Genomic DNA, 12,639 nt, shown 5'->3' with positions numbered 1-12,639 from the left:
GAGTTGTCCGACACTCGTCCATCCACTGCTTTCAAACACGCATCACTGTGCTGCTGTTACGCTGCACACGAGCGGCTACTGCACGATAAGATAATCCAACTTAACGAAGGCCGATGATTCTCCCCCGTTTAAACTCCGTAAGTTTTTGATTTTCCTGGTGTTTTTGATTCAAAATAGAGAAATAGAAGAGGAGGTGGAAGAAGTAAAGGTAAAGTTATTGAGTTTGATGAATTTTCGAATTTTTGTAACTTACCTGTTAATTTGAATAATATTTTCACTATTAGGAAATTTTTTCTTGATTTTAAAAATAAAGTTCTTAAAAATTTCCTTATTAATTTTGGTTCTAAAATTAAATTTGATACTGAACTTGTTAAATTTATTGTTTTGGATTTGATTAAATTAAAAATTGGTGTTAGTAAAACTGATATGCTCTTTAATAAGGCTTCTAAAGTTGAAAAGGTTTTTTGACTATTAATTTTCATGATAAGGAATTTGAAATTGCTAAGTTACCACGGTCGCTAAAGACTATACGTCCCCAGTCGGCATCATTCCAGCCATATCTGTTCAAAACATTTATGCATACGAAATTTCAAAGCAGTCGAATGATTGCTTCTTGGTGCGTCGATTTTTGCGTTATAGAGTATATATATAATTTCTCTGATACTCTTGCAAAATTAAAAAATCTTGTAAAGTTGATGAAAGAGGCATATAAATTTTTCACGTGTGTTATGATGAAAGTTTTTTAAGTAAAGTTGATTTAAAACATTTATTATCTAGGAACACAACGACTATAACCAGAATCAATGGATATTTTTTTAAGCAACTGGTATTCCGGTTTTCGTAAAGAATTTTATGAAGCAAAAAATGAAAAATGGGAAAAAAATACTGGGTATTGAGTTCTCCTTTATGAAATTTATTTAATTAAAAAAAAGCACTTTTCATTTCGCTGCAGACGATAAAGTCGCCAATCCGAGGTCACCGGGAGCTAATAAATTTAACTAGAATTTTGTTATATTTTATTTTATTTAGGTTACGACTTTTATTTTAAAAAAGGTATAAATAAACCAAGAAAATAGCAGAATTTGCTTGTGCTGGAGTAATAATAAAATATATTTATGTGGCAGGTCTAACTTTCTAGCATATAATATGCAAACAGAAAATAATAATTACAAGTAAATAAAGGAAAATTACATTGAGACGAATATTGCTTTTACCTTTCTCTTTGTTTTGTCAGCTATAATTTGAGGAATATCTTCCCACATTTCCTTTGTGCTCCATAAACTATGAAGGAAAATTACTGGATTCAAACTTTCATCTGTCCCATCAGCTGATTCAAATGTATGATACGAAAAAGTTTGAGGAAAAAGCCTGAAAAAGCAGCGAAAAAAAAACATAAATAAATAAATAAAATAATTAAATTAACCCAAATGAATAAAATAAAGAAATTAACGCAAGGCATTAAAAAATAAACTGTTCTATGAAATGTGTTTTTGCATTAACGAAAACGTTTCATTGTTACTATCATGCGAAATGTAACTACAACAATAAATAAATAAATAAAACGTAATACGAATAAATCAAGTTTTGTTTAGTAAAGTGTTTACATTGATAATGAGACACATTCTGAAAAAAATTAACTCTGTTAAAAAGTACGTGATGGCAAAATATACACAATGTTAAAAATGATTCTTTAAATGCAATGTTGAAAATGATCTCAATGTTAAAAACTGACATTTTTTTTCGTTGCATTAGTTAAATTATAATCGAAGTTATTTAATATTTCTACCAGTGAATTATGTCATACAAAATGTTCATTTTGCTATATCTTAATAAAAAATTTTTCTTCAAAAAATTCATTAGAAAATTCCATTAATATAACATCTGGAAAAGGCACTATACATAACAATACTGGTAAAATTATGTAATAAATAATTATTTGCAGAATTTTACTGAGTTTGGCGCAAAACATTAAACTTGCCTCCAATCTAGATAATCCTAAAAAAAAGAAAATTTCGAGTTGTATTTAGGACTTATAATGTTGTTGTTGTTGTCGTGTCTATGCATGCAGTGCAAAGATTAGTGTCCTCCGAAAGTCTTGATAACAAGATTTGCAAGTTCTGGAGCCCGAAGGATTTACAGTGGGGAGGGTGAATAACAAATTTGAAATGTTTGGTGCAGTTATCACATGCTTATAAATATTTTTTAAATTACTCCACAGTAACATTAATTGTTCTTTTAATAATTTTGGGATGCCTTCAAGGAATTGTTATTAACTTTTTTTCACATAAACCTATATTTCATATTTCTCATCATGATCGAAATTCGAACGCCCTAAACCTCATTGAATAAAAATATATCCTCCCGACTTGGCTAAACTCAAATCGATATTCGTCAAAGTTTCTAGATTTTATTGGAATCAAGATTTATTTTTCAAGATTTTGTCTTTTACGATAGAAGAAAAAATTAATTGGATAATCATAGGAGAGTAAAAAAGTTGTAAACGAAACGAAATAAAACGAAAAAACCTTCCCTGGTTGGAAACATGCAGGAGTGAGTTTGATTACTTGTATCAAGATAATATAAATTTTTATTTATTTCGTTACTTGATAATTTAGGCAAAATATTTATGGGCTAAGATTTCATAACACTATTATGACAAATTTTATTTTTCAGATAGTCTCTCTCAACTGCAAACTAAACATATTTTGAAATCTATGTTTTCTTTAAAGGCTTGCAAGCAGCAAGCATTTTCATTTTGTATGCATTTCATGCATTCTTTAGAATTTTTTGTACTATTCCATAATTTATTTAGTGTAGTAAAACTGCACAAAACTTTCCCATGCGATATTTAAAACTATTTCAAATGTAAACTGATTTGGTTTTTAAACTTTGTTGTAAATGAAAATATTCGTAATTTATAATATTTTTTTATTTAATATGAAAAAAAATTTCCTTACTTTATAGGGTCTTCATTTTTCTGTCGGATTTTTTTTTCGAATTTACTACGTAAAAAGAGGCTTTTGTTTATTGCTGAAAATTAATATATATTCTATCTTCAAAATGCAAAATATTTTTGTTAGCAAGCAGTTTTTTTTTGCTTGATGATCTATTGGTGGTGAAATGTCTCCTCCGCTGAGTTTTCCTCGCAATGCATTTTATTTTCAAAAAAATATACACTGTGTTAACATATATTTATTAAATCTATTGCTGTAAGGTGTTTATCTGCATAAAATAATTATTAAAATTAGGAAAAAAGAATATTTTATTAGTTAAACAATATTAGATAAAAATATTCTTCCCACTGAGAGACACACTCTGAATACATCATAACTATTTTGACATGCAACGGAAAGTGAAATTAAAGAAATTGCAAAATGATTTTGATTTCAATTCAAGGCTGAAAATCTCACTGCTAAAATTGTGAAGGAAGTAGAAATGGTTCCGCCATCTCTTAGCGATATTCTGAAATAATCACGGGATTTAAAGAAACGTGTAAGTAACGAGGAATTCAATTTCAATGATGCAATTTTTCTCTTCGACGCATGAGATGTGAAGCAGACAGTACGGGCACAAAAACGCCGAACGTATGAGATGCAACACCGAAAGAGAAGGGGTTAGTTAATTTAGACAGCAATAAACTACACTGAAATATTTTGTCTAAAACTGTCTATGAATTCACTTAAAAGAAGAAAATAAAAACATAATGACAAAGAACTGCAGATTCAAAATTACTAAATTTTTACTTTTTTGATTTTATAAAAAATAGAACATCTGTACTCACTTATTCATTTTTGAGTGTGACTGCCACAGATTGAAAAACTGGTTTTCAAAAACCAAAACTAGGCTTCAAAAAGTTGTCATATAATATTATAGTTGTCTAATAAACACTTTGTACGAATTACTGATTATACAAATATCGTAAAAGATCTCAAGGGAAGATAACAAAAAATATACAGTTAAAATGTTTACTTTAGATTCTTATCAGCGGAATGGATTGCTTTAAAAAAAAAAATAGGGAAAAAAGAAAAGCACCTTTGCAATAAAATCCATTGAAGAAGTGATAAAACGCTAAAAAAAAGGAATAAAAAGTTCCCAAAGATGTTCCTTCTTCATCATGTTTATCATTTTATGCAATAAATACTGCCAGGTGCATGATATGAGATTTTCTGGATAAGACCTTTTTATTTATTTCCATTACCTAAAATTTTATTTTATTTTCTTACAATATTACATTCAAACATTTTATTTCGTTAAGCATGTTTTTTTTACACTATCAGCTTTTTTGTTTGTTTTTCTTCTTCTTAAAGCTACACTTTTGTGCAAAAATAAGGACGAATTGGAAAAACTAATATAATAACAAAACAGGCAGTTACAACGGATGGAAAGGTCACTTAGAAGACCAAACTCGATAGAGTAGAAAATTTGCATATATACACCATGACGTACCGGGGTGTGTGTCGTAAAGAAATAAAACGACCTGGTGGTGGAAGGTATTTATGTGAAAGGTATTGCAAGGTATACATTAGTTTAAACGAAGTGAATTTGTTGCCACGGTGTGATATGGCCAACAGACGACACAGAAGACGACATCTGGATGGGTTTACGCGAGGTCGAATCATTTGGAAGATGGTCGAAATGTGACCAGTGTGGCTGCGGATAGCTAACAGTATCGCTTGGAACACATTTCAGAGGACTAAAACAGCTGTCCGGAGATTTAGTGGAGGTCATCCTCACACCATCATGACAACGGACAACCAGTTTATAGTTCTCACTGGCTGGAAGGAACAGACTGCTGAAATAAAGAGAAATCACACACAGAAAAGTATTGGACGACCTATATCGCGTTTTACCGTGGCCAGGAAGACTGAGAGCAAGGGTGGTCTATTTACACGATGGCCAGCACGGTGTGTTCCCATGAAGCCAGTTCACCTGAAATGCCGTTTAATGTGATGTCGGTAACACAAATTCCGGACAGATGCACAATGGTGTCGAGTGCTCTTTATGAATGCGAGCAGATTTAGTCTGACTACTGATTCTGAACGCATATACATTTGGAGAGGAACATGCAATCTCCCTTCTAACATCATCGAAAGAGACCGATTAGGAGGAGGAGGTGCAGATGGGGCGGTATCATGCTTGGCACCCGTACTTATCTAAATATCTTCCAAGGTGGTTTAGTCACTCAATTAGCTGTGTGATGCTATTACGTATTATCTAGCTTTTAAATTTCCTTGATTTCATGAATTTAATCAGTCCTAATCACTCTTTATATAGTAAATAATTTAATTAATTATTATTGAATTTCATAAAGAGCGAATGCAAATATAGTTCTCATTAAACGTACTTTACATTTCAATGCAAATGAATTACTAATTATTATTCAATGTCGCGACAAGCGAGCATCTAAATCTATTTTTAACTTCTCTTTCTTAAACCACATTGAACATTGGAATTTACGTTATTATGTTTACTTTAAATTCTAACGAACTTTTTGGTCTTAAATCTTCAGCCAAATTATTTAAATATTGATAAGATATCGTGTGATTGGCTGAATTCGCTCATCTTTTGACAGTGTTCTGTTGTTTCTAATGACACTTGGCAATCCAGCAAGCCTGCATACTGCAAGCGTACTTAAGGTAGAGGGTGCTTTTCTTGTTTTTAAGTGACGCCATCTATGACCAAGAATACAACTACAGCCACACACGCATCACGGCTCGTTTTAAAAGGCGGACATATTCATTCATCAACAGATCGTATTTTTGACCTGAACCAGAGTACGATCAATCTTTAATTCAGTATCTCCAGACGAATGATTTGTTATAAACTTTGTGACCCAACAGAATCGACTCGCAAAAATCACCGTTTAATGCACGGGGAGCAAAAATCGAACTCAACGATCTCTTGAACATGGGCCCAACACCCTACCAAACAAGCTATCCCGGCCTCGGCAGTGTCCTTTTTCGATAATGCGCCTATAATATAACGAGCCGTGGTGACTTACGGGACGAAGCGCTAGCCTCCCGATGGCATGTAAAGTCTCTTTACACGCATAGTATCCCCAAGAGATTTTGAGCGCGCTGATTGGCTTTTCGGCATTGCCTTCTGTTACGTATTCTGGTTGCTCCTCCCCAATAACATTTCTCTGTAGTTTGTTCCCAAAATGTAAATCAATCATAAATCAGTTCCAGTATATTTCTCATACTAATTTTAAGACAAATGTTAAAGTTTTGTTCAAAAAATCAAATAGCGTCATTAATTGTATTTTAATAATAACACATGTATTTAAATCTAATTTGCTTTAAATTTTATTCTAATATTTTCTTTATTTGTTTAAAATATTTTTTGTACGTTTCAGTATAATATTTTTTAATATTAATGTAATGAATTTTAGGTAAATGCAATGTAAATAATCATATTTTGGTAAAACATCAAATTAGTATAATAATAATTATTAAACATAAATTAAAGTTTCATTAGCTAGCTTTTATGTAATATATATATCAGGATTGATTAATATCCCTATGCACTTAGAAATTAAAATCTCTTACTTAAACTTATTAGTATGATTGCAGAACCACGCAGTTAAATTTGAATTTATTATATGAGATTTTAATAAAATGTATATAAATAAATTTTTAAAATTATGTTTAATTATTTGAAAAAGATTTTATCATATCTTAGAGGAAAATATTTTAAAATGTTAAAAAAAATGTAATTATAATTCAGCAAAAAAATTTTAGAATATTTATAATTAGTAAAATTTATTTTCTAGCAAGTATTATATAACAAGTTTATAAAGTACAATAATCTGATTTCCTTGTTGATTTTTTGTTCAACTTCACTTTTATAGATATTGTTGCTTGACAATCAGAACATTTTTTGAAGAACTTCCTTTACATTCCTCCTGCGGCACTTTCATAAACGCACTGTGGTGACAAATAAATAATTTCCTGCAATTAAATAACACAGGCCTACGATGAAAAAAATACAAGGCGTCTGATAGCTGAACTTAATGTATTTTTTGATGCTGAAATGGAAAATGATAATGAAAAATTTCTATCACGTCACGTTTTGTTGACCTAGAGGTCTTTGCCTTTCGAAAGAGGGATCTGAATTGTTTGGTTCCAGACTGGAAGAAAAAAACTTATTGGCCAAAGGAACATCTTTCCATTGGTACAGGAGTCGTGAAAAGGAATTTATAAAGTACTTTGATGAAGCGGAGAACTTGGTCTATTGCTCTGACGTTCCTGGATTGTTGAGCAAATTTAGTGTCATACGCGATAAAGGTGAGTGGAGGCTGTTTATAGATCCATCTAAACGAAGCCTCAAAGCTCTTCTTCATCAAGAAAGCCAGTATGCATCTGTACCACTTGAACACTCAGTATATTTAAAAGAATGCTGCGAAAACCTGGCTCTCGTCCTAGACAAAATAAAATATATCGATCACAGTTGGACCATTTGCGGAGAATTGAAAGTTACCTCCATGCATCTTGGTAAACAAACCTTTTTACAAAGTAACTATGTTTTATTTGAGAGAGGGACAGCAGTGACAAGACTCAACATTGGATAAAAAAAAAGAATGGCCGAAAAAACAAAATCTTGACCCAGGCACCAAGAACGTTATTCGAAACAGCTCAGTTGATCTGAAAAAAGTATTGTTACTTCTGCTACATATAAAATTATGTGCAATGAAGTAGTGTGTCAAGGCTGTTCCAAAAGATGGCAATTGTTTCAAATACCTGTGCAAAAAGTTTCCAGATTTATCCCAAGCTAAGTTGAAAGAAGGAATATTTTTGGTCCAGATATCCGCAAACTCATGAAGGATAAAGAATTTGAGACTAACATGACAGAAGCGGAAAAAGAAGCTTCGGTTGTTTTCAAAGATGTCCTCAGTAAATTTCTGGGTAATTACAAGGATCCTGATTATAAGGAAATTATAATGAAAATTCTGGACAAATTTAAAACGTTGGGTTGCTTCATAAGTGTAAAAATGCATTTCCTTTACTCACATGTGGACTTTTCCCCTGAAAATATAGGAGTAGTCAGCGAAGAACAAGGGGAAAGATTACATCAAGATGTCACGGATATAGAGCGTAAATATCAAGGAAGATGGGACAAGAACATGCTCGTTGACTACTGTTGGATGATAGCTCGGGATAGACATGGGATTAAGCATAAAAGAAGATCATAAAAAATATTTTTCAGAAGAAAACGAGTATGTTCTTAAATAGAAACTTTTCTCTTTCGCGTTTTGCTTGTTTTGTTTGCTTTGTTTTTTGTTTCAAACTTTCATGTACACGTACACAATATTTGCTATTCTTGGTCAATCGTCAATCTTACGTAAGTTATTTTAATAAAAACAAATTAAAATGGTATGTTGGTGATTTTCTTCTAGAAACTGATGCAAAAAGTTTGAACACAAGGAACTTATTGTTTTTCTCTCGACCAGAGGTGACTTGTGCTGTCTGGTAACAGTATTTTTTATTCATTTTAACCTAAAAAATAGGGACTGATAGTTCAAAAATCAAATTTTTTTCACAGGATAAAATTTTACATGGATTAAAATGAATGAAGAGAACAGTTACCGGCTAGTACATGCAAAATTGTTTGAGAGAATTCCTTTCTAAATAGGATTTTAGTAAAAACATTAATATTGATTTTACAAGAAATCCTGATGTGATTGGGAAAAATGAAGGTCTTTTTCGATATCAGCGCATCAAATAACATATAAATCAACAATAACTTCTCTCGTATTTTTCAAAAACTTCAATTTCGCAGGGCTGTGTAATTAAAAAATATTTACAATCCAATAGATATGTACTAGAATTAAAAGATGGAATTATTTGTAAATTTATTCTTTCATTACTCATGGTATTAATTTAATGGATAATTCATAATCATTAACTTTTATTTTGATGGGAATTATGCAATGAAAAATTATTAAAATAACTATCTTAAAAGACAATTGCTTGACTTCTTAGATGTCAATTAATAGTTTTTCGGTATTATAAAACATTCAACAAATTAAAAAAAAACATTCAAATTAAGTTATAAATAGTTAGGTATAATGCTGATCTTTTAGTTTTAATTTATAATAATTGATAGCGCCACTAATAAATCTTAAATTTAAAATTTTATAATTTAATTTTAGTAATCCACAATAAATAAATAAAATATTAATTTAATTCGATTAACATTAATTTAATTAAATAAATATCAAGTGAAAACTATTCAGTTTTCATTTTATAGTGAGTATGAGAATTAAGCAAGGCAATTAAACTCCGATTTCAATGTTATTCAATAAATCAGAGGGATATTAGCTTCATAAGAATTCAAAATTTTTCTTAAAATAATTAAACTAGTTACTTACCTACAAACAGATCTTTATCTATGAGGTTTGGAAGTTTTAGAATTCCAATTCGCATTGGTAAGTTCCCCAAATTCCATTACCCACTTGTTGCAATCGTTTAAATTTTGAACATTGCTTCTAAGGGTTATGGTATTTGGGGAAATATATTCTACTTCATTTTTAAATAAGGAAGGCAGTTTCTCTGTTGAAAAAACTGACATTTCAAGTTTGTTAGCAAAAACTGGAGTATAGAAATTGCTCTATGCTGAAAATAACAAGCACGGCAGAATGAAATAGTCACACGTCACAGATGGCGTTGTCGAGAAAGCCAATCAGCGCTCTCAAAATCTCTTGGGGATACATGTGTGTAAAGAGAGTTTACATGCCTCCCGATGAGATGGGTTCATTGTGTATCTCGCTAAAACTTCTGCTGTCAAGATAAGGGTAATTGCTTTAATATTCTCTTGGCATGATAAAGCTATTTTCTCTTGGCACTTACCTGATACAGAGGTTGCTATTTAGCCTGGTATGAAGAAGGATTTTTCCTCTCAGCAAGAGTGAGATTGAAGTCTTAGCTGTCAGAGGGAAATTTTTCTAAGAATGAAATAGGCGAAAGGGCTTAACCTTGACTAACCACCATTTCATGAATAGCTTTGCTTGTCTAGCGAATTGAGATGGATTTATGTAGTGTTTCTGCAATTTTAAATAAACTATAGAATTAAATAAAATTTTAATTAGCAGAACATTTTTTGGAAATATTTTACCTAAGCCGTTATTAACAATCACATTAAAGAAGTATTTGAAATCTTTAAGAATATTTTTAATTATAGCTCAACTCTAATTTTTCATTGAGTACATCAATTAAATTTAACGAAATCGATCATAATGTTATTATCATTATGATTAATAATTTTAAACTATATAATTTATCATCTGTATCAATGAGGTTTGAAAATGAGACAAATATAAGACTTTAACATAATATGGTAACTGCACCGAAAAAACGTAATTAGAAATTAGAATTTTTTCAGGATTTTATGTGATTATGATTGAAACTGTTTTTATGTACTGATATTTAAGCCGTGATACAGACTTGCGAAATAAAGAACTAAATTAAATTCATATGTCACGTTCAGTACAGAAATATTCAATAGTCTTCAGTATTTTCACTGCAATTTCATTTATTACTAGCCCGTTCTTCGCACGGGGAGAGTAAAGAAATAAATAAATAATCAATAAATCAGTATTGAGATCATGCTCAAAGCTAAAAATCATATACCGATTAAATCAAAGAACCAGGTAAGTGAAATTTTTAGGGGAATTGATGAGTCAGAGAAAATAAACGAAGTGGTTGTATCAATTTGGGTATGTTTAATGTTATAGAACTGTTTTTGACTTCACTCAAATCTTCACATAACTAATTACATCAGTATGCTTGCATGAGTTGAGTTTTACTTCAAATTAGGCACTGGTAAATAAATAAAATACAAAGAAATATTTGTTCCTGTTTATAATAAATTGGTAATAAAATAGTTCGGATGCAACTTTTTTTTAGTTCTGAAAATGTTATTTACCTGGTTCTTCAACTAATTTTTTCAATTAATACAGTTAAAATAATTAACATTTTTTTTATTTAATATTATTTGTTGACCTTTTTGATGTCTTTGCGTTATTGAAGTAAGCGAAACACGTTTTATGAAGTTTATCCCATTAGAACAAAGATAAATGTAGTTAGTATCAAGTAATTTTCTAAGGTATATATCCATTTCACGGATCGTAAAACGCTTACTTCCAAAGTATCAGTATGTACTACTAATTATTGGTGCTGTCTCAACAATCACCAAATATATCAATAAGATATTTGATACCTTTATTAGTATATTTGGAACATATTACATAAACCTTCAAAATTTAACTTTTGTAAAAAGTACATTAATCAGTAACAGCCAACTAAAGCCGAAATTTAAAGAAAAAAATCGAATTCTTATTAGAACTTGATAAGATTTTTGGTGCGTGGGCATTTCTCTATGTGACCTTTAATTCATTATTAAAATATTTATAAGTAGTAAATAAACAAAATTCCTTTTATTCTAATCCATTAAAATATTAATATACCATCTTTGTTACCACTGAAAATCATAATTTCTGAAATTACGAAAAACCCGTTGTAGAATTGTTATCAAAACTGCTCCAATTACCATAGTACCAGTAGGACATATTAACATCATAGTAGGACATAAGTAAGCATCATCTGTAAATGGCGATTTTCTACGGTTTTCCTAAACAAATTTCCTATTAACCTTTCTTTCCTTTAAATTCGCATTTTAGCACATAGCTTGTTTTGTTTTATTTCAATTAATTAATATTATCAGTAGTAATTGAGCATTAGTGTCAATAATAATATCGTGATTTTTTACAGCTCCCCAAAATGAATAGGTATATAGTCTCCATTCTTTTTTTTTAGTACGTAAATCTATTTTATATCAATTAACATATTACTAAAAAAAATATTACTAAAAAATATGACTAAAAAAATTAAGTATCATTGTCGCTAATGGTAGTATGATGATTTCTTATGGTTCTTCTAGATAAATATCTTTACTCCATTACTTTATATATAGTTAATTTATTTTATTTCAATATGCATATATTACCTTAATTAATTAATCATGACTGGTGTAATTAAGCCTCATTGGCGCTTATTTCTTATGTTTCTCCTAAACGAATTAGTATCACTTTCCCAATAATTTTTGCTTTTGATTACATAAATATTTTGTTTCTATTCAATTACCGTTGGTTTTAAATAAGTAATTTTTCAGAAACATGTTTAAAGGAATTAATATCAATAAAATAGAAACACGTATTAGCAGACAAAGTATAAATTTGATGACGTAGAACACGTGTGCCGCGTTGTAATGCTCATTGAATTCATCTAACATAGCGAATATAAAGTAATTAAACATTTCAATTCGCGCAATAAATGATTTTTTAATAGAGCTATAAGCTAGCAATTATCACTGACGTATCTTTAAAATATGTGAAAATTGAATCGATAATTTTAAAACAATGGCTAAAGCTTAACCAATCAGAAAATTCCATTTCGTTTTTTGCTCATCCTACCAGAACGATTTGTCGTAGAATGTTCTAATGTTGACAGTGACCTTCCTCGTGCTTGAAACTATCTGTATGCCAAATTTCATAGCATTTGGTCGGTTGGCTTAGGAGTCTATAAAGGACAGACAGGCAGACACACATTCATTTATATATATATAGATAGGCACTGGTAAATA

General features: G+C 30.3%; 1 protein-coding gene across 1 annotated transcript in view; it reads right to left on the bottom strand.

Moving 5' to 3' along the window:
* Positions 1 to 3,888, bottom strand: part of LOC110282226 (sn-1-specific diacylglycerol lipase ABHD11-like) — an 18,305-nt gene extending 14,417 nt beyond the window's left edge. Inside the window, exons 1-2 of the mRNA XM_043045198.2 lie at positions 3,782 to 3,888; positions 1,215 to 1,368 (exon numbers count right to left, since the gene is read on the bottom strand). Coding sequence (XP_042901132.2) covers positions 1,215 to 1,368; positions 3,782 to 3,789 — 162 coding nt within the window. The 5' untranslated portion in view covers positions 3,790 to 3,888. The remainder of the gene's footprint in view (positions 1 to 1,214; positions 1,369 to 3,781) is intronic.
* Between the last annotated feature and the right edge of the window lie 8,751 nt (positions 3,889 to 12,639).

Source organism: Parasteatoda tepidariorum, chromosome 2, assembly GCF_043381705.1.
Source record: "Parasteatoda tepidariorum isolate YZ-2023 chromosome 2, CAS_Ptep_4.0, whole genome shotgun sequence".
Taxonomy (NCBI): Eukaryota; Metazoa; Arthropoda; class Arachnida; order Araneae; family Theridiidae; genus Parasteatoda; species Parasteatoda tepidariorum.
The sequence above is the reverse complement of the archived record's forward strand: the minus strand, read 5'-3'. Positions and strand labels throughout refer to the sequence as shown.